Source organism: Gigantopelta aegis, chromosome 14 (assembly GCF_016097555.1).
Source record: "Gigantopelta aegis isolate Gae_Host chromosome 14, Gae_host_genome, whole genome shotgun sequence".
NCBI lineage: Eukaryota > Metazoa > Mollusca > Gastropoda > Neomphalida > Peltospiridae > Gigantopelta > Gigantopelta aegis.
The window spans coordinates 58,412,763-58,437,601 of record NC_054712.1 but is presented as its reverse complement, the minus strand read 5'-3'; the positions used below and the strand labels follow the sequence as shown (position 1 = coordinate 58,437,601).

The 24,839-nt window shown below is 37.0% G+C and overlaps 1 protein-coding gene across 1 annotated transcript in view; it reads left to right on the top strand.

Moving 5' to 3' along the window:
• LOC121389363 overlaps window positions 1-24,839 on the top strand; it is a 159,054-nt gene that overhangs the window by 626 nt on the left and 133,589 nt on the right. The window contains exons 2-7 of the mRNA XM_041520958.1: window positions 911-1,085; window positions 2,031-2,126; window positions 4,857-5,123; window positions 6,860-6,973; window positions 7,790-7,906; window positions 11,722-11,835. Coding sequence (XP_041376892.1) covers window positions 911-1,085; window positions 2,031-2,126; window positions 4,857-5,123; window positions 6,860-6,973; window positions 7,790-7,906; window positions 11,722-11,835 — 883 coding nt within the window. The remainder of the gene's footprint in view (window positions 1-910; window positions 1,086-2,030; window positions 2,127-4,856; window positions 5,124-6,859; window positions 6,974-7,789; window positions 7,907-11,721; window positions 11,836-24,839) is intronic.

Genomic DNA, 24,839 nt, shown 5'->3' with positions numbered 1-24,839 from the left:
AACACATAATAATCACATACTGATATTGCTGCATTTAAAAATTGACCAAAGTTATTTTTTGGTTCATGCAAGTATGAACCGAAAAAACGGTGCAAATTGCATTGGCGTCGATCCGATTTTAAACGTTGAGCACCGTTGTGTCGATCTTCCTTGAATCGGTATTTCGCTTGTGTGGATATAACTGGTCGGTCCCGGCCAAAACATGTGTTAACTATCATGTTTTTATCTCTGTGAGTCGATACGTTTGAATCGATATTACGTTTGTGTCGATATATTTTTGGGTTACAACGTAGACTTCTATTTTGAAAAATGTATCTATGTGTCTATATTAATATTATGTGTTAAAATAAAATATTTAAAAAGGTAGACATGAATTGCGCAATCTGAAATCAATGCCGTACCGGTATTGGAAGCACCATAAAAAAGTCGGCGATATTTGACTTTGAGATGAACGAATGTTGTTAGTGTTATCTAAAATACTGAACAAGGTTCTAAATGGTCTTATCGAACTTAAAAAAGAATACACAAACAGAGGACTATTGCAACTGTGGCTTTAAAGACTGGTAAAAACAGGTTAATTAGTTGTAAATGAACAAAGAATGCAGTAATCTCGCTATTTCTTCAGTGACACCACTGTTTTCGCTATGCTGGTATTATTGGAGTATCTGAGTCGAGAGATTCGGAGTAGGACTTTACCCCATTACCACACCTTGTATCAAACGTTGTGTCTTCAGTAGGATATGGATGTGCCATATCATCTCATGTTAGACGACAACATTGTCAAAGATGTGTTAGCAGCCCATGTCCCTGTTGTGTCTTCAGTGGGATATGCATGTGCCATATCATCTCATGTTAGACGACAGCATTGTCAAAAATGTGTTAGCAGCCCGTGTCCCTGTTGTGTCTTCAGTGGGATATACATGTGCCATATCATCTCATGTTAGACGACAGCATTGTCAAAGATGTGTTAGCAGCCCGTGTCCCTGTTGTGTCTTCAGTGGGATATGGATGTGCCATATCATCTCATGTTAGACGACAGCATTGTCAAAGATGTGTTCGCAGTCCGTGTCCCTGTTGTGTCTTCAGTGAGATATACATGTGCCATATCATCTCATGTTAGACGACAGCATTGTCACAGCTGTGTTAGCAGCCCGTGTCCCTGTTGTATTTGACGTTGTTACAAAAATTGTCACGGAAAATGACGAGCCGTGCGATCTTCTGCTGACGCCAATAACAAGAGCTGTCGATGCTTGTCCTTACAATTGGAGAATTAAACATTTTAGCTTTGCAGCTTTGATGTCACGACCCAATGCGTGACAAACATTATTACCAGACTTTGTGAATAGGTGTTGGACGTTTTATTTGTTTTTCCAAAAAACATTTGGTGAAAATGTATTTTGTTGTTAAAACTTTCTTAAAAAATATTCATGTTTGTTAAAAATAAAATTTACATTATTATAACATTCACAGTGATTTTAATTCCACAATATGTAGAAATATGTACAAATCACTTTGTTCAGAACGTGCACAGTGGTATTGATTGATTTTTCATAGCTTACCAATTTTCATCGGGTTAAAATAATTTTAAAATTTGTAATTTAATAAAAATACATTAATATATATATATATATATATATATATATATATATATATATATATATATATATATATATATAGAGAGAGAGAGAGAGAGAGAGAGAGAGAGAGAGAGAGAGAGAGAGAGAGAGAGAGAGAGAGAGAGAGAGAGAGATTTCGCACTGGACTGAAATAGACAGCTTTTGCACGGTGCTAGATTAATAGTTTCTGGCACTAGTCTCTTTTGTAGATGGGTTTTCTGACACGCGTCTCAAGAAAATCTATCCTTGGGTGAGCTTTAGCGAAAAAATATCGTAGACTCGTGCCTAGTAAGAGGATGTGTGTGGGACCATTTGGGCTAGAAAGTGAATAAGCGTTGGTAAATTGTTTATTTATATCTTGTATATCATTTGTAGTTAGTGCACTGCTCCAAATGAAACTTTATTTCGTTTCAGATCAACCATCGATTCAGAAGTTTGAAATTAATGACCAGTCAGGATCGGCAATTGTACAGGAGTTTGAAAAGGTCACCATCGGGTGCACCGTTGACAGTAAGCCGTTGTCTACTATACGGCTCTTCTGTGATACAAACCGAATTAAGGTGGGAACTGGATCCCGGGAAATCCGTTATGACTGGTCGGAAGCACATTGTGAACATACTTGCACTGCAGACAATAACGTAAAAGAACACTCCACAAAGAAGATGCAGCTATTTGTACAATGTACGTAAATAATATACAGGCACGGCGGAAGCTAGTAGACATGGGGGGGGGGGGGGTGTGTATAGGCTGAGTGAGATCGAAGGCGAAAAGCAAAATTTATAGGGGATTCGGGGATATGCTCCCCCGTACATTTTTAAAAACTAGATGTCTTGAAATGTAATATCCTGCATTGAACAAGTAAAAATCATCTCTGCCTTAAGATATACTAATCCCCAGCCCCCAACCCCTGCCCCTCCGTGCTTGATACAAATATACCGAGCTTCAGTTACTTTTGTCTTCTGAGTACTCTGTGACACACGCGAACCTACATACATACATATTTACATACTTTTCTTACAAACCCGTTTCGTTGGTGAAAATATAATTTTATTATTTTTGGATATGACATAAGTGTGCTAATTTAAAAACATACCACTGGCTGTTCCTATAGTGATTACCAGGTTGCTACTGTGATATACGTACATGATAACCGAAAACTTATATCTTTGTGACGCATAAGCTAACTACATGCGCGAGGGCCATAAATTGGTTTTAGTTGGAAAAGACGTTTAAATTTAGTTTAAGAATTTTTAGGGTATGTAAGAAATAGAATATTGCATTTGTGTCAATTTGGTTAGTTTCCCATATGTGTGTGTGGGTAGCTGATTTTTGCCCGAATTAAATGAAAATGTCCAAATCTGGATAACATTTCTTTACATACTACTCAAAAGAATTTAAGGGTCAGACGATATTTTCGACATTATTTTCTGAATGTCAATTATATTAGCTAGACCATAATGTCACGCATGGTATTGTTTCATTTTGACGAAAGTGGGTCTAAGCAACCCATAAATGAATTAAAATCCACTGTCATTGACACTGTCGACTAGTTCTAATGGCGAAAACATGCTTACATTTGCACGTACATTAGGGCGAAAGCGAAAGGTCTGCTAAGTGCCCATAACTTGCTTTTTCACAAAGCGCTTCATTTGCACGCTTTGCATGTGTATTCCATGTTCCCAATGCTGAATTTCCGTATAATTGGAGCTTGCGTTCGTGTACGTGCACACTCCAAATTCGACAATGGTACGACGTCAACTGACTATCGAAGATCAAGGAAGGGCTATTGCTTGGCTTCAGGATGGCAATACGCAAAGAAATGTTGCTCTGAGACTTGGTGTCAGTCAGAGTGTCGTTGGCCGACTGTGGCAACGGTACCAAGCAACGAATTCTGTTCGAAATCGTCCACGTTCGGGAAGACCCCGAAGCACTACAAATAGAGAGGACCGCTACATCACCAATATGGCTCTACGTCAACGCACAACCACTGCACGCCGATTACGTGACAATCTGCGGACTGCGACTGGAACTCGAGTGTCTGATCAAACCATACGCAATCGTCTGAGAGCCAATAATCTACGCTGTCATCGCCAGGCTGTTCGACCACCACTCCTACCACGTCACAGAACGTGGCATCTGCGGTGGCAACGTGTTCAGTGGGGTCGAGTGATGTTCACTGATGAGTCCAGGTTTAGTCTCCAGTTCAACAACGGTCGGGTTCGTGTCTACAGACGTCCTGGGGAGCGCTTCGCTGACGTTAACGTTAGACAACGTCACCGGTTCGGTGGTGGCAGCGTCATGGTGTGGGGCGGCATCTCTATCCATCACAGGACCCCCCTTTATGTGGTGGATGGCAATCTGAATGGAATCCGCTATCTGAATGAGATTATCCGGCCGTTGGTTCTCCCAGGCCTTCAGCAGATTGGCGGCGGGGCAGTTCTGCAGGATGACAATGCCAGACCCCACCGCGCCAGGGTGGTAACGGACTTTCTCAGACAACAAGGTATCGCCAGGATGGATTGGCCAGCATATTCGCCTGACTTGGCCCCAATAGAGCACGCCTGGGACGAATTAGGCAGGAGAGTTCGGGATAACCATGCCCCTCCGGCCAACCTTCATGATCTGGGTCAACTTCTTATGGCAGAGTGGCAGGCCATTCCCCAATAGTTCTTCAGACGTCTGATCAACAGCATGAGGCAACGATGTGTCGAGTGTATTCGCGCCAGGGATGGATTCACACACTATTAAACGAATGTTCTAATGTGTAAAATCCATGTTTGACAACCTTCAACTTTGACAGCATGTCATGCGACTTTCTTGTATACAGTGACGTTTATTTGGGTTTTTTTTGTAAATATGGAACAATAAATTAAATTTTTGGTGTAGTTTACATCATCAATCTAATACACTCTGAAACTTATTTGGTTATAAATTTGACTCCTTAAATTCTTTTGAGTAGTATATATTAGCATTACTACCATACAGTTATATAGGATTGCATGCATACATACATACATACACATACATACATCAGTACATACATACATGCACGCACGCACGCGCGCACGCACGCATACATACATACATACATACATAAATGTCTTCCATCCATCCACCCATTCACTAATACATAAGTAATTCGAGAGTACTGTTAAAATGTTTTTGTTTTGTTTTGTTTATTTTGTTTTTGTTTTTTACTGTTAAAATTTAATAACATTCTTACACGTCCTTTTTATACAGGTTCACCCAGACTGAATTACAATACCGAGTTTGTAAGTAATGTCTCTGTGAACGTGAGTGAAGACACAATAATGGCCATCTCGGTGATCGCGTACCCAGCCCCTGTTTTTACCTGGTACAAGCTCCAGGACGACCAGTGGCAGACGCTAGAGTCCACTGAGACACTCGAGTCAACATCCTGGTCATCTGTTGGTCAGCTGGTCATCAACAACGCACAGTGGAAGGACGCTGGACAGTACCAAGTGGTCGTGTCAAATGAAGTGTCCAGTGAGATACTTGTCATGAATATGACTCTTAACACTGTTAGGTAAGATATCAATGGCGGCTTCAATGGAAGCTTTAGAGCTGAAGCTCCTCCCTTGAGGCCACACACATGGACATATAGGTCGGACCTTGAGGCCACACACATGGACATATAGGTCGGACCTTGAGGCCACACACATGAATACATAGGTCGGACCTTGAGGCCACACACATGGATACATAGGTCGGACCTTGAGGCCACACACATGGACATATAGGTCGGACCTTGAGGCCACACTCATGGACATATAGGTCGGACCTTGAGGCCACACACATGGATACATAGGTTGGACCTTGAGGCCACACACATGGACATATAGGTCGGACATTGAGGCCACACACATGGGCATATAGGTCGGACCTTGAGGCCACACACATGGATATATAGGTCGGACCTTGAGGCCACACACATGGACATATAGGTCGGACCTTGAGGCGACACACATGGATATATAGGTCGGACCTTGAGGCCACACACATGGATATATAGGTCGGACCTTGAGGCGACACACATGGATATATAGGTCGGACCTTGAGGCCACAGACATGGACATATAGGTCGGACCTTGAGGCGACACACATGGACATATAGGTCGGACCTTGAGGCCACACACATGGACATATAGGTCGGACCTTGAGGCGACACACATGGATATATAGGTCGGACCTTGAGGCCACAGACATGGACATATAGGTTGGACCTTGAGGCCACACACATGGACATATAGGTAGGCCACACACATGGACATATAGGTCGGACCTTGAGGCCACAGGCATGGACATATATGTCAGACCTTGAGGCCACACACATGGATATATAGGTCGGACCTCGAGGCGACACACATGGATACATAGGTCGGACCTCGAGGCCACACACATGGGTACATAGGTCGGACCTTGAGGCCACACACATGGATACATAGGTCGGACCTTGAGGCGACACACATGGATACATAGGTCGGACCTTGAGGCGACACACATGGACAGATATGTCGGACCTTGAGGCGACACACATGGATACATAGGTCGGACCTTGAGGCGACACACATGGATACATAGGTCGGACCTTGAGGCCACACACATGGACATATAGGTCGGACTTTAAACTTTTAGCTGAGGTGCTACGAATGGCAGGGAAGGTCGCCGTCAATTGACTAAGTTTTTCACCACCCTAACCAGTACTCCACATCCAGTATATCAAAGGTGGTCACATACACAATCTTGTCTGTGGGAAAGTGTACATAAAAACATGTTTTGCTACATTATCGTTAAGAATAGGATGGAACTTTCTTAGTGGACCCATTATCTGAATGGCTTATTCTCGTCCCGAGCAGTGCCCCACGGCTGGTATATTAAAGGCCGTGATACATGATGTCCTGTGTATGGGAAAGTGCATATGAAAGATCACTTGCTGCTAATGGAAAAAATGTAGCAGCTTTCCTCTGAAGACTATGAGTCAAAATTGCTAAATGTTTGACATTCAATAGCTGTTGATTCATTAATTAATCAGTGCTCTAGTGGTGTCGTTAAACAAAACACATGTTGGGAGAAGTTTGTGGCAGCGGTAGGAGTTTTCTTTCTCTCTCGACAAAATGTCGAAATATTCCTATGTTAGACACTAAATATGTGCAGATATGTTGCTAAACAAGTATGCCTTTCTTTCTTTCTTACTATTAATTCTGTTTGGAAACTATTTTTAGGTAAGAGAGAGGAGGACTCGACAGGAAAGTATATTGGAATAGCCATAGGAACAGTTGCCATTGTTGCAGTACTGGTCATGGTCACCCTGCTGATTATTAGAAGAAAGCGCAGAGGTAAAGAGTAGTTGGGGTCGATCCTGCGATTACAAAGATCAGTCTATATCTGACGTTTCTGACTGCGATTGTGCCGCGATCGTGTGCAACAGATTCGTTGCTGATTCAGTCCAACTTGAATGCTCCAGCAATGGCGTTAAGACGTCCCTGATTTGTGACCTCATCGTAAATTTGTATTTGATACTGTCGGGCTCTACTCTGTGTAATTGCAAGGTTGACCAACGTTAGGCTTAAGACAATACAAGAATCTTGAAAAAGAGATGTGTTTGAGGTTGTAATTCATGGCCTCCGTGCCCCCTCCTGGCTACGCCAGTTATAACAATTAATTCTTTGTTGAAGTTCTTAAAGAGACAGTCTTAGAGTTGCATAATGATCCAAATATTTATTACGTTTTCTTGTGAAATATAATGATTATTTCTTGAATTATATGTCCACAAAATATTACATCCCAATGCTTACATTTACTACTACTTAACAAATGTATAATACTAGAAAGTTCAAATAAGGTGACCGACACCTGACTACCAGTTTACAGATACATCACTATATTCTCTCTCCTCTATATTTATCGCCATGGATTCTAGAGAAAATCCTAGTTTCACAGAGTGGCTTCACATTACAGTTATTTTATTCTTGAGTTAATTATGCAAACATTATAAATGGTATAGACAAATTAAATTGTTTAGTTTCTTTTTCATTTTTTAATCTTAAATATATGTACAAATAGCGAAATATGTACTTACAACTTTGAGAATCTGCTATTATAACAGCTGTTACCAGGAAATGCTATACAAAACATGTATTATTGTTTAACAGCGAAATCTGATGATTCTGCCAATACGAACGCACCTGCTGCAGCGGAACCCGAGCCTGATGCTGCAAATCAGACGTACGAAAACTTCAACAAATCTGACAAAAACGCAGATAATCAAGGTAAATTATGAAGCTCCTGAAACCGATATCTCTCACCATAATCAAATTCAAATCATTTACACCTGTAAAAAGGTTAGTTAATATGTTTTGAAGTTCTGTTACGAATCACCTAGGAGAGTGGCGGTCCTCTTAAGGACGAGCACCTCATAGTGGATCACGGAAGTAATCACGACTTTGCCTATCATCCTTTCGACTCTGCCTTGTATGGAGATACGATTTTGATATCGGAATACGGTTCAGATTAATTAAGGACACATGTATTGCTTTAATTACTAATTTCTCTGTGTTCATACATCCGATATATTAATTTAACTTGTTTTATCCAGTAAAGATGGAGATGGTCAACTATATTTACCTATAAACCTTATTATTATTATTACTATTATTATTATTATTATTATTATTACTACTACTACTACTATTATATGGCTCAGTATAAACAGATATACAAACTATACGCACGCAGATTACACGTGAAGCATTATATTTATTCAGTGTATAGGAGAAAGCTAGGAGAAAGCTACTCATTTTCAAACGAAATCTGTTATTCAAAGAGAAACGTGGTCAAAATAACGTAAGATTGTTTTATATTAAAATACACTTTTATCCTTTATAAAATGTTTACAATGAGGTAAACATTTACATCAAATATAAAGTATCTGTGGCTTTCAAATAGGATGATTCATTAATATGGTTAGTAAGTTTGTTTTAACAACTGCAGTAAAGTTACATTTCATCACTATCATTTCCGTCAATAATGTTAACATATCAAATATTTATCTATGTACTTATATTTATTTATACTTATTATTTTAGTTTAATTATACTTGCGTGCATATAGAATTCTGCTTCTAGAATCGTGTTATCACTGGAAGGTTCTGTAGATTCATAGTATTATTATTACCATCATCATCATCATCATCATCATCATTATTATTATTATTATTATTATCATCATCATCATTACTATTATTATTATTATCATTACTATTATTATTATTATTATTAACATTATTAATATTATTATTATTATTATTATTAACATCAACATCATCGTCATAGAGTGACTCATTAGTAAGTTGGTATGGCTGGGCATGTTTACGTATACTACCACTGATATGTTTATATTCCCATATATACAGTGTGAAATTCAACTATTAGTCCATAGACTAGAAGATGAGAAATTTATACACCCAAGATTTGATATTAACAAAATATGTTCTTATTAATTATATATAGATACTGACTTATATATTTTAAAAAAGTTTTTTTGGGGGTTTGGGTCTCGTTTGACCTATGATCCCTAAATCACCCGACCTGTTTTTAATCGTGGCCTTTCTCTTCTTTGTCAGCATTTCTTTGTTCTACTCCACTCCAGCACAGGGTATGTTTCAAGGACAAATGACAAAATCCACAAGCCATGACTAATATAAATATTCTGTCCCTAAATGTGAATGGTCTTCAATGAAACAATATTAAAAGACGGGATGTCTTCAATGTTTTTTTGTATAATAGCAATAGTGCGGTTTTAAATCTCGGCTATCTTTCAGATTTCTTTAAATGTAAACGAGGCTGTAGGCAAGGCGACAAACTTTCACCATATTTATTCATCATATGTGTCGAGTTGCTGTCTGCCGCTGTCAAGCGTAATACGGAAATTAAGGGAATAAACATCAATAATCAAGAATATTGTATTTTTCAGTATGCATATGACACTAACTTTACCTTAGATGGATCAGACAAAAACTTAACTGAAGTTATGAAAATATTAGATGATTTTGCTTCTTGTTCAGGCCTTAAGATAAACACAGATAAGTGTACGGCAACATGGTTTGGTTCAAAAATAAACTCTAATGAGCAGTTATGCCCACACATTCCACTAAAATGGTCTAAAGAACCTTTTAAAATTCTCGACATAATATTTTCAACGGACCTCCAGAAAATGTGTTCACTTAACTTTGAAAAACAATTATGTAAAGCGAGAAGGATTATATTTTCGTGGTCAAACAGAATATTAACTATTAATGGTAAAATAATAATTATAAAGTCACAAATTCTTCCACTTTTCACACATTTATTTATTGCTCTTCCAAACCCAGATAATTTATTTTTCAAACGATTCAATACATTATTATACAAATTTATCTGGAATGGTAAAAGAGACAAAATTAACAGGAATTTACAAATTTAATGAGTATAAACATGGAGGACTTAAAATGATTGATCCTTTGTCATTTTGCAGGTACTTAAAGATAACATGGGTAAAAAGACTAATAACATCAGATGGTTTGTGGCAAAAGTTGACAAAGACAATATTACTTGACTTTGGAAGTTTAGACCTTTTTTCATTTCAGAAAAAAACAATTACTTAAGATATCAAAATGTGTCCAAAATTTATTCTGGAAAGATGTAATCAATAATTATGCATTACTACAGGAAAATGAATTTCAAAATGAGAACCAATTTATACAAACCTCACTACTAAATTTTATTCCACCTAAATTAATAAAACAATTCCTACATTGGTATGAAAAGGGTCTAAAATCATGTATGTGATTTATTTACACCGAATGGTATGATAAAGTGATTCATAAGAGTTAAAAATGAATATAACTTAAATGGTAATTATTTACTATACGTTAAACTACTTTCATATATTCAAAAATATTGGCTACGCAAAATAAAAGGACATATGTTAACTTTGGAAACCCCAGATAATGACAATATTTTAAAAAGAATGCAAAAATCGAAATATATTTACTATTTATATACAAAATCAAGTGTTTTCTACATTACATATTGCGAATAAATGGTCACAAACACTTAATACAAATATTACTGGAGGTCATTTGTCAAAATGTTTTGAAATTATAAAACAAATTACCCCTGACATTAAAACTCAAAACTTTCAATTCAAGCTTATACATCGTATTTTGACAACAAATACCTATCTCTGTATGTGTGGCATACAGGCGGATAATGAATGCAGTTTTTGTGCTAACGAACCAGAATCTTTGGAACATATATTTTTCTATTGCCCTCACTCTAATCAAATATAAAAAAAAACATTTCAAATTTGGCTCGAAACAAAGATAGGATCAGTTATTACATTAAATATTCAAGATGTTTTGCTGGGTATCCCTAGTCAAAGCATTTTAATAAATCATCTACTTGTTATACTGAAAGGATACATATATAGTTGTAAACATAAAGAAAAACTACCAAAATTTATGGAAGCTCTTAGTTTTATAAAATATTATCGCACAATAGAAAAATATATTTTAGGGTACAATGAAGACCCCTTCACAGAAAAATGGGGCATTTTACCTCAAAATTAATACTTTAAATAAGAATAATAAGAATAATAATAATAATAATAAATCCATCAATTCCACTTAGTTTATTTTTACACTAATGGAAACATCCCTTCAGCTGGAGTTAAAATATTTTCTTAATTTTCTTACTAATATAACTGTCCTCTATGACTTTGCCAATCCCTATTACGCAATAGAAGTACATAGCTATTTTTCATTATTATTATTTTGCGATGTTATTTCTTCAGATAAGATCTATAATATTTATTACGTATATGTATGTGTAGTATACGCAAGCAACATGGGTATATAGCACGGATGTAATGTGGCATTTCATGGAAATAAACTTTTGAAAGTAAAAAAACAACCCAAAAAAAACAAAAAAACAACAACACTATAGAGTGCATGTAACAAAGAAGAACCAGAGATAACTGTACAGCTATATTTCAACTTCATGCTGTTAATGCATCCTCTTGACATTCTGTTTTAACTTGTTTTTAGCCAGTAAAGATGGAGGTAATCTGTACAGTTCAATGGACATCAGAGAGCCCGATCAGACTGAACAGACGTATGAAACAATTAATACTGATGACCTCGACATCAACTGTGATACAGGCAAGTATACTTTACGTCACAGCAAATACCAAGCAAAATATGGAAAAAGTCACAACTTTTAATTAAAAAATATATTAGGCAATGAAACACAGATGAAGCACATTTTGGCACACAGCTTTACGAAGAAAAGAAATATATCATGCTAAGAACAAAACATGACATGCTGGAGATAAAAAAAGAGTTCGTTTTGTTTAACGACACCATACTGATTTATTAATCATCGGCTATTGGATGTCAAACATTTTGTAATTTAGACAGTCTTAGAGAGGAAACCTGCTACAAGGGATCTTTTATATGCACCATCCACGGACAGCATAACATATACCACGGCCTTTGATATACTGGATGGAGCGTGAAATAGCCCAAAGGGCCCACCGTCGGCGATCGATCCCAGATCGACCGCACAGCAAGCAAGCACTTTACCACTGGGCTACGCCCCGCCCTGCTGAAGATAAGACAGCTGTAGGTGAAGGAAAGGTTTCGAACCTCGGAGGTGTGTTTTAGAGCATTATATAATTAAAATAACAGATTCACAAACTAAGTAGATGATCCTATATACATCCGTCTGTTGAAAAATGACATGCATTTGTTTTGTTGAATTAGCAGGTGAATTTCTGTTTCCCTGCTAGGTCTTCAAAATGGACTGCTTTTCACTTTTTACTGACCGCTATTTCGAGTCATTTAGCTGTGTGCCATCGACGTGGCAGCATACTCTATAAACATGCATCAAATGCTGTATCTGTCTATAAAGGGCATTAATAAAGTATCATTGCCAGGTGCAAGGATTTTATATTCTGTGGGATACCCAGGTGCTGTTACGATTGTAAGACAGGCCAGTGTGTAAGGTGGAAGAAGTGTGAATATGTGACGGGAGATGGTCCAGTACCCCCCCCCCCCCCTACTTTTGGCTACCCCAATTGTGTTGTAGGTTGAGATATTAAATACATAGTATAAATCTGTAATTGCATATTTGTAAACAAAACCTTTATCAATTCTGTATAATTTCCGTTTGTAAAATATTCGTTTGTTATAAATGCTTGGATTGGTCTAGAGGATATCACATTACTTAAAACAGTCGATCATATCAGCACTACTTTCGGCTGTGCTTAAAACACTAAATCTATCGATTCAGCTGGCTTTTTATTGCTTAAAATTAATAAATTAATGTTAATATGTACTGAAAAAAGCATGCAGAATGGGGATTATCCTTAAGCCATGTATTAGAATAGAATAGAAGTTTAATGACACCGCAACATGAAAAATACATCGGCTGTTGGTGTAAAACTATGGTAAATGGCCATGTATTAAGTTCAAGAAAAAAATCGATTGTTATCCCATGGTATTATGAAATATATATGGTATTATATTATCACGTTGAATTCTTAGACATTTCTGAAAAGTGAAGACATAAACGATGTTGTCGGCTCAATATGCAATTGACAACCAGTTTTGTTTATTTTTCACATGCTAGTAATAATTTATGTTATTTTTATTTTTAGAAGACCACTACGTTAACACTGCACTGTAGCGGAGACTGGGTAAACGGAGTCCAGCATTACCACAAAGGACAAAAAGAGGCCATTACTCAACACACGGATACAAACTGTTAAAGACCCTAGACAATTGTTTGATTAAAACATATTTTGTTTTTTAAAAAGACCAAATGGATTAGGCACGTTATACAACTTACTAGGCCTTCTCCATAATACATACATGCCACGACAGTAATAAATTATATTTTTGGAATTTAAATATGAATACAACTAAATATCAACAGACCTGCAGCAAAATGTATGTAGTTCTGTTAATAATCTATGAGACGACTTCGGGAGCCAGTTTAGGAAATTGTGAAGGAGGATAGGGGTTGGGAGGGTCCTGACTGTGGCGAGTGACGTCTTTAGGGAGTTCGGGCCTTGCTCCCTGAAAAAATATTTTGAAAAAGAAAATTCGCTTGAAGTGGGGGAGGGTTCAACTACACATACACCCTCCCTCGCACATGTACCTCTACTTCTATTATAAGCATTAGGGCCGTTTTCCATGTGCGTGATTTTTGGCGTGTGGCGGGCGCAGAATGCGGAAAATGGACCCAAAAAAAATTCTATACCTGTATTCCCATTCGAGCGGCGCAGTTTTTGGTAAACGTGCGGCGCCTCGTTAAAACTGCACATTGAAAAACGGCCATTGTAAATCTTTGCTAAATGTAGAATGGTATTTTACTTACCAAATCCCAGTTTATCTTAGAGTAATTTATATATGATATAGATGTTATGTTACACATGCTGTTGACTTTGAAGATATAACGAGATAGCCTAGACTGAAAAGCTCTGTCCATGGGTATTGCGTTAAAGGATTACGTCATAATGAGGATTAACGTCATATTGTGCTTGTATGCAAGAGTTATTTTGACAGGTGTATTTGAATAGATCTGCATATTTCTAAAAAAGATAAATAATAACCCAAACCATTGATTGTAAACCTTTAGTGATATTATAGTGAAATACCATTTATTGATTAACATTATTCTTTATAGCCCTTCCTGTCCCAGGGCTGTTCACTGGTGAAATCAGAGCCCAGACCTGAGATAGGCGTGCCTGAACGTTGGATTTCCCAGTTCCCAGTTATTCTTTATAATGTGTAAAATAAAAATGTTTATCAATTTTGTACTACTGCATTGCACTTTAACCACCAAGCTACATTTAATGTTGTGACAGTTAGGCATTTCATATTGTATTGAAACATATCATATATGTTACTAATACTGACAAATGATACATCAATTGAATTCAGTGTTCGAAATCACTTTGTATTTATTTTATTTTAAGCACAGTTAACAAATTGCTAAACTTTATACATTCTTCGATCAATTGTTAACAGCATTTTGTTTTTATAATGGCCCTGTGGCCATTATTCTGAATAACCTGTTTGTTTAATAGGCGTGTAGGACTGGTGTTAAACACATGCCCATTCTCTTTACTAGTCATACTGTTGCTGCAAAAGTTAATATAAATGTGTGCCCAAATTGTGCCGTGTTGCAATTGATATTAGTTAACGTTATAATATTTCATAGGCGTCTGAAAATGCCAGCGACATGGGGGTCTGGGAGTGGCAGTCCTGTTTTTGGTTTATGCAAGACAATTTATTGTCCAATAAAGGATCTCCATGGAAATGGAGGAGAGGGGCCATTACCCTCCTAGCACCTCTCTTCCGCCGCCTATGTATTTCCATGTCCATTTATTTTGAATGTAATAATTCATTTGTCTGTATTATTACTTTTCTTTCTGTACATTGTCACAACGTCATCCATCAAATTATTCTGTGTGTGTATATATATATATATATATATATATATATATATATATATATATATATCTGTATATATCTGTATATATATATATATTGATTTTCTTTCCTCTTTTTAATGTAATCAAATGTATTAATATATTTTATTTTAATTTTACGAAATGTATTGTATATAGTATGCTTTGTAAACTGAAAAATATGTGTACTATCCCTTTGTGTTATTTTTGTACATTTCTTTTGCTCTGTTACCAGCATGACATACATTCCAATTTAGTATTAAAACCATTTTACACAAAAAAGCTGAATTCCGAAAATAGCTGAAGAAGCATATCCCTGTATATGCAAACATGGCATGCATTATAGTATCCACACTGTATATAACGAAATACTAATATTTCACTATATATACATACATGTAAAACTAGATACACAAAATACATTCAACTTTTCATACATCCTATGTTAATACTAATACTGCAGAATTTCAGTGGTTTCATAATGTATGTAGTTAGATTTTTCATGGTTAAGTATTCTTTAGACTGAAAAAGGTGCACACTATTCTCAAGTAGAGGCTTTTTAACAATAGCTTGGTAAACAAATTCTTCTTAAAGGAAAGGTTAAGCAAGGCATTTGGACTGGTAGACATATTCAACGATATTTAATGTACTGTATTGCTTAATATCAACAAGTACATTGGTATATTATTTAATTTAGACAACGAACAAAATGTCACCTGAATAATGGTTGAATTTACGTTCAAGTAAGAAGACACAGCTACATTTGCTCCACTAAATGGGGTAAAAGCTAACGTTTTACGCATAATTTCACTTATGCATCTTGGTTATCAAGTGCATAAAAGACACCGTGAGACGATATAATTCAGAAGAAGAGTACAATTTGCAGTTTTTTGTGGTGGTAAACATCGGCCCGTAATAGCCGCCATGTTTGTTCGTGCCGGTGGTGTGACAGATGGCCTCAGACCACAATTAATTTCGCTATATGTTTCTATATAGCCTTAGTGGCTATATCATTTTTATTAATATCAGCAGGCCCGTGGATTTTTGTATGTACCTTTGCCTGCCTGGAGGACACATACCCTGAAAAGGACAACACACCCTCTAAACCAGGCCGGAGTACACCCATTTTACACAAAAAGCACTACTTTTGCATGGGCCGGAATTACCACAAACAAGTCTTCAATGTCAACAAGTTACAGATGTTTACAAACTACATGCTCTCCCCTGTCACTTCAGTCAAATAGCTGCCACTTCATGGCTGTCTGCCATGAAATAATCACAGTCAAACAGCAGACTACTTGCGCGGTCAAATTTCCTGATTTTGGACAACCAAATGGGCAGATAACTGTAATCTGAGGCCAGATGGCTGTGATTAGTTCATGGCACCAAGGCTATATAGAAACATATAGCGAAATTAATTGTGGTCTGAGGCCAGATCCACAGACTCGTTCTGTTTGCTTTATTAAGTAAGGAAACATTTTTTAAAAGAAACAAAAAATAGTTTCTTCGAGTTGTCAATTTATCAATCTCAATCACTGTCCCAACAGCCGATTTGCTGCGACAGTTTGGTGTGCCGCGGAAAAATTCCATAACAAGAAGCTGTATTTTAAACACTGTCGAAATAAAAGAGGTAAAAACATTAATGTGTTTCATTAATGAAATAATTAATTTAAAATGTTCTTAATTTCGTGTTTCTTTATGTAAGCATGGACAATTTCCAATGTGCAATTATATTAATGCTTGTTTATGCAGTTACGATCTAATTCTTTATATAATTGTGACGGAACATGCTCTTAAATTTGTTTCGCCTGTGGCGATTTTAATTGTGTTAGAGGGCCGTGTGCAGTTCATTGCACGTAGCCCAGGTGGGCAACTTGTTACGTAATACTTCGCGCGATCGGGCATTCCAATATGCACTTAGTCCAGCTGTGGAGGCCATGTGGCGAGTAGTTACGTAATACCTCTGCGAGTGCGGTTTTTACAACCGTGATTTGGCGACGATGGCGTCAGTAAGTCTGACGATCAGAGAAATTATACCGACTCTGGGAGAGGTGAAATATCAGATGATAGGGGGAGGTACCGCCTTGTACCCCCAGGCGAATTCTGATTTTATAATAAATAGCTAGTTTTTAGAGATATCGAGGAGAACGAAAAAGGAACGCTTCCCGGGAACGTAGTCCGTTTGGACTGGTAAATATTTTATTTCTGCTCTGTGTATAACCTTGATGTGATTGATGTGACTTTAAATATTTTAATACTGTATTATACCAATATTCTTTAGACAGTGCCTTCGGTCATCTGACGAAGTAAATCGTAGACTTTTTGTTCTAACATTATATGAGTATTTGGTAATATAAAGCTTAGCCAGTCATCCTAGAAGACCTAGGTAAACTATAGGTTATTGTCTTTATTGTGATAGGTACCAGTATTAATTCTGTATTACAAGGTTACTGAATGAGTAGTTAAGGGTTAATTAAAAATTAACCAGTTAGGAATAGTGTTGTAATTCCTTTATTAATTCAGTTCTCCTGGCAGCGTTTCTCAATTATCACACGTTACTGAACGAGTAGTAAGGGTTAATTAAAAATTAACCAGTTAGGAATAGAGTGGTAATTCCTTTATTAATTAACTTCTCCTAGAAGCGTTTTTTATTATCACACGTGTGGGTGTTGTGTCACGGTGAAGTGATTCGCATATTGTGTAACTAGACACCTAGCGATTAACTAATTAAGTGATCAGTTCTGGGTTGTTATTATTGTTGTTATTACTTAACTACTACGGCTGTACATTTGTCAGCGTAGATTAATACAGATTCCAAAGTGTATTGTGTTTTTGTTGTGTTTCTAGTGAACAAACGTGCTATAATAATATATACTTTATATAAGATCGTATCTCTGATCATACCTAGACGAGCCAAAGCGGTTTTGAACTGCCTGTTACAGAGAGATCTAATAGATATACAGTTAGGAGAGATATTTTGATAATCGTGTTTTATTCAGTTACGGGAATTATAGAATCCCCGTGACAATAATGTATCATATTTATTAGGATTTTTTCTGATATAATATTCAATTATTTAGATGTATAATTATATTAATGTTTTATGGCTTCAAATAAAATAAATGCTGTTTTGTGTATGCATTTATGTTCATAAATGTTTTGCGTCCAAAACCTAAGAAAAGGTTTTCAAAAGTACGTCAGTGATTTACCCAACTGCATCCGTTTTTGTTGTGACATAGGAAATTTGATTCAGTCAAAAAGTAAATAACCTAAATTATCGAATTTTTGTTTTAAATAGTCATCATAATATAGTAACACCTCATTCGTTTAAGCACGTTTCGTGCTGGGGTGTCGTTAAACATTCATTCATTTGTTAAAGCCCAGGAGTGTCTGGTGCATTGATACTAGTTAAATCAAATTATAAGAATTGTGTAACCTAATGAAACAACAAGTCATGTCATCCCAATAGCGGACACGGCAGTATTTAATTATTAATATAAACATATACAATATCACACACACACACACACACACACACACACACACACACACACACACACACACATTTTAGACACAAAATTTAATGTTACCAATTTTGATATTAACGCAAATACTAATATGCAACTGTTACTCTACTTTTGAACAGTGTTTTGTGCAATTTTGTGCAATTTTGTGCAATTTTAAAGTTAGGGGCACTTTGACCGGTGAATTGGGAGGGGGGAGTGGCACAAAAGTGATTTTTTAAAATTTAGATGCTCTTAGTTAACGTTTGTTTTGTTTAACGACACCACTAGAGCACATTGATATATTAAGCATCGGCTATTGGATGTCAAACATTTGGTAACTTTGACATATAGTCTTAGAGAGGAAACCCGCTAAATGTTTCCATTAGTAGCAAGTAGCACCATCTGACAGACAGGATAGCACATACCACGTCCTTTGATATACCAGTCGTGGTCCACTGGCTGGAACGAGAAATAGCCCAATGGGCCCACCGACGGGAATCGATCCTAGACCGACCGCGCATCAAGCGAGCTCTTTACCACTGGGCTACGTCCCGCCCCTTGGATGCTCTTAGATGCATTATAAAACATTTCTATTATGAAAACCATTACACATTCAGTCTCATATATGTGCACAAGACACAGTCCAAATGACATTTTGACAAAGTTATAGTGGCATGCACCCACGGATCACTGTAAGGCGCTTCCTTTATTGGAGAACTGGTCTCAATACTAAATTCGTCTGAAGGAGGACTGCCACTCCAAAGACTAGCTTGACAACTCTAATGACAAAGACGTATTTCTGCACAAGACGGTGTCAAAACAGTGATAATATTAGGTGTTCTAGAACAGAAAACATATTCAGCCCCACAGGACAGCCACGTGCATGGCTTGTAGTTTTCGAAAACCGTTATTTTCACCTAAACGATAATAATTATATACATTTTTTAACCAAAAATATCAAAACTATACACTTGATCAAAATAGTGTAGTGTAGTGTAAGCCTGTTGCGTCAGAAATCATTTTAATTACTGAAAACGGTCTTCAAATGTCCACTAAAACGTTCAACAGTCTTTTGAATGTCAAAACCCTCATCAAACAACTTCTATGCCAGAACGATATGGAGTTGTTTGAAACAGGCATATAATGAGCATGACCTAATATATATTAGAAGTTGCAATACGTTGACACCAAATGGGGACTGTGTAAACTGATGGTCTCGTGCCCCACCCAGACCTGCCCTAGTTCCGCCTCACCTGCATATTAAAGAAGGTATACACGTACATAACACACACGCACATCACACCACACTTACCATGGCACACGCACGCGCACCACATCACACAGCAAACCAAAAAATCCAACAACACTTGTTTTACTGACGCATAAAATAAAACAACAAATGGATAACAAAATGACCAAAACTATATTAACACATGTTCTTCAAAATTAAAAAGAATTTGTTAATACTTGATATAGTAATACTATCTTTTCTAAGTAGTTCACATTTCGTGGTGCAAAGTCCGACAGTTAAAGAATTATATAAAATAACACATAAACTATAAATAACTCGCAAGTTGTTATTTTTCTCACATCTCCGACTGGCCACGTGACGGTTCACAGAAAGCCAAAGTCGATTCGCGTGGGTGTACAATGGAGGATAAGAACATCTGTGATAAAACTATACACACTGACCTCGATAGGCTAGGTTTTCCACTGATTATATTACAAATACGACATGGTACAAGGTTACTAACTTACGAAATCTTGTCCCGTTATTCATACGATATACCCAAAGTGGTGGCAATAGTATCATAGGTGTAGGAAGTTGGGGGTAGGGGTGGGGGCATTGGGCACCTTCTTAAGTCACTAATTACATACTTGTATATTTGGAACTCCATATCAATAGCAAATTTAATGTAAAAGAAGCATGGTGGCCATCTTGAAATCTAAGCGATGAACCCTAAACCAGAATAAAATTAATTAAATGCAGTTTGGGTTCTGAATATGCATACATGACTCTTCAAACGTAAGTTTAGACTAGTTTCTATCCTGTTTTAGAGACCGAGATACGAGTGAATATGAAAAAAGCCATGTGGCCATCTTGGAATTCACAATAACTACCTGAACTGAACAACTGACAAGAACCTTTTTTTGTTTTTACAAATGTTGTAGGTTGTATACTACCAAATCAAATCCCATAGACGACAATAGTAACATATGTGGCTAAAACTCCTACCTGCAGCGTATCAATCGACATAAACGCCAAAGATATCAATACTACCGTCCCTCACCCTCAAAGCGAATCAGAAAAAATGGGGGTCAAGCTGCTATTTCTGAGATAACGAGTAACGTCTATGACTACCATAGTTCCGCACAAAATTCGAGTACTTTGTTTACAGGTACCCCATGCATGTTTCAAGCACAAGGCTACTTGGCACAGTGCTACTAGATCAAATAAAATTGCATACATTTTTTGTCCAGATGAAACTATTTTTTTTACAACCAACACACTCACATTTATCACCAATCACAGGACTTGTGGTGTTCACATCTCTATCAAAAGTACACCTGGAACTTTGACCCAGCCGGAAGTTATTTGGTTTAGTACTACATGTAACCAGCAGGTTTTAAGCACTGTTATCCAACATTTACACATACCTCACGTTTCTTACATTTGGTAATATACACGAATCAGAAAGATTTACTCTAAGAAAAATGGCCTGAAAAAACCCTAATTCCTTAGTTTCATACGTCATGTGATTTGATCAGTGGCCAAATTCACAAAATATCGTAACTTTACGTTTTATAATACTTGTGTTTGGTATTTATTTCACGCAGAAAATATCCTAATTATAAAATTTGGATCACTGTAAAGACGAATTTTTTTTATTTAGGTATATTTTGAACACAAATTATAAAGCTAGTTTTGCACATAAACGCAAATTTAGGAATGAAAAAATCCCCCAACAACACTGTTTTATTTACAAAGTTAGAAACAGTACCACTAATACAGTTCGAAATATACATAAATATACATATACTTCGTTTTGTCCTTACCGTGACCCACCTACCATACTGGCATACTTTTCTGCGTAAAAAAGTATAGAATATATATATATATGTATATGTATATGTATATGTATATGTATATATATATATATATATATATATATATATATATATATAATGTATAAAATACATTCTTAACTCCAGGAAAACAAATGCTTATCAGATAAGCATTATTCTTAAAACTGGGCACTAGAATGACACAAATCTCAATATCTTGGGGGCAAGATCACGTGCCCTAGTAAAGAGTGGGCTATATAGTGTATAGATTTACTGATATTGCCAGTTAGGATACGAATGGGCCGGAATGAATAAACGTCTGGCCATACTTTGCATACTGGTAGCCGTGGTATTCGCGGCTAATCCAAGAAAACGAAAAACTAATGGTGAGTGTATGCTAGTAATATAAGATGTATATACCTGGAAATTAATTAAGCATCACCCTGATTTTGGGAAGTAAGGTATATTTTACAACATACTGTGACTATTTAATTGACCCATTCCATTTAAATTACTTTTGTTTGTAGAGAGGGTGCGTGGCACATGATGACAAGAAAATAAAGACATAATTTCATTCAAATTTAATGTGTAATTTTACAAGCGAGATAAAATGTATTAATAAGGGTAAAAATGTAGATAAATCAACTATGTGGCTGGCGCTAGATTAAAATGATTTGCTGAAGTGTTCTATGGCTGTCATTCTCGAACAAGGTCCGTAGTGTCAGAAAAACTCAAAACGTTCAGCATCTGGTGTAACCTCCGCCGACACGGATGTTTTGGGATCGCACCCCATTCATGATGCAATGCTGCTGCCACATCTGCTAAATGTTCGACTGGGAGATGTCTTTGATCTACTCGTCAACCAAGGTCAAATAAATCTCAATCGGATTGAGGTCGGGGCTACCTGCAGTCCAAGGAATGGTAGTGATTCCATTTTGCTGTAGGAAATACATTACTGCACGCGTTTGATGGGGGTTAGCCTCGTGGCCAAAGCATGGTTGTCAAAGTGAGGAAAGACAACGGCTTCCAAGATGTCCCTATGATATCTTGGCCCATTGAGATTACATTGAACAATGACCAGACCAAACTTACTATCACGAGAAACTCATCCCCACACCATCAGAGCCACAGCCAAATGGAATGGTTTGCTGGATATTGTCGGCGGCATAGACAGCAATTGGTTCCCTCCAGACACGAGTTCTTCCATCTGTCACGTGGAGAAGAAAGCGACTTGCATCGGACCAATGAGTCGTCCTCCAGGACGCAACATTTCATTTGTGGCGTGCTTGACACCATGTCAAATGTGCTGCTTTGTGACGGTATCCAGCCAATCCCTTAACGTCCTCGTGGACATGGCCTTGTTGGGAATCCGGGTAATTTTCAAGGTATTGCTGCTGAAAAAGGGGCAATGTCGAACAAGTCTTAACAAAGCCCTGTCTTCTGGAGGGGACGTTTTGCGAGGTTGTCCTAGACGGTTCCTGTCCTTGACGTCATTGGTTTGTTGGCGTTTTTGTACGGGTCGACTAATTACAGTATGATTCTGACCCAATTGATGCCCAATTTCCCTACATGACAATCCCGCATTATTCATTACAATAATCTACCACCTAGTGGCAAAAGACAGTTTTCGGCGAACCTTTAGAGGCTTTTTGAACACAGAATTAAAACTTCACAAAACCAGCGTAAACCTTAATGGGACAAAAACTTTGTTTTCCCACGTGTGGAGGTAGCTTGCTGCACGTGCTATTTGTGCGTATTACACATATTAGACCATCTGCAGCAAATCTGAAAATCATCGACATACAATGAACAATCAACACAAGATTTACAAAACTGGGTGATTCTGTTTATTTTAACAGAAATCAGAGTAACTGACTGGATGCTAGCTTGAGGTACACCCATCTTTTGCGGTTGGGTACCGTATCTGAGAAGTGGATCCCACCCGTACCTTGAAATAACTATCTTTTTACGAAATTAGAGATAAAATCAGGCATAAGACCTCTTAGTCCACATTCCATGGAGGTCTTACAAAATCCCATACTTCCACGTATCATGAGCTTTCTCCACGGTTAATCATTCGTTCCATACTCAATAAAGACATTACATTTGGTTGGGGTCCCAGCCACACTGGCATCAGGGGTAATGAAAAGGAAGATGTAGCTGCCAAGCATGCTTTGGAATTGGTTCACGCTACGGTTAGTGTACCATACAGTGATTTTAAAGTCGCAGACCCTAGTTTCAACCCCTCAAAATGGACACTAAATGTGATTAATCTAATTTTATGTAACACATTTTGATAAAGTTACAATGGAATGAAACAAGATTCTACGACGTTGAAACGGGGAAATGCCCGTAAAAATAGACGAGTTCGTCTCCATAGCCGTTATTTTTCAGATGTACATACGTTTTAAAAAAAAAATGAAAAATTCATTTCATGGAATTAGAAACACCAAGATGACCAGAAACACTTCGGTTGCACGGAAATGGATAAACTAAACAATTATAAAATCGAAGTAATGTCTGATTTCAATTCTCAAAAACATCTCTAATAGTGAAAGTATACTATAGTGTTTAAAAACTAGGGTCTGTCACTTTAAACATAGTATTTACCAATATATCTTTTCAACTTGGCAAGATGGTTGGAATGGTGCGGTTACGAACAAACTTAGCCTGTCAAACTAGTCTTGGAGAGTGGCAGTCTTCCCACTGGCGGTGCAGGAAACTTAAGAATGAAATATGCTTATGTCGTTCTCGCATCGGTCCCACATACTTGACACATTCATTTATTCTGAAGAAGAATCCTCCACTTCTGTATGTACACTGACTATTCACCACATTTTGGTGGAGTGCAAACATATTGAACCGACGAGGAAAGATATATTTGGAAAGAAGGACATGTTTTATTTAACGACGCACTCAACACATTTATTTACGGTCATATGGCGTCAGGATATATTTGGAAGACAAAATTTGATGGAATCTTTTTTATTCTTATTTTGAAATTCTTACATGTTGACTTTTATTCAAAATTTTAATGTACTTACCTGTGATATTTATATACTCAATTATTAGAATTTATAACATTTTAATACACTTGTGATATTTACACTTTGCA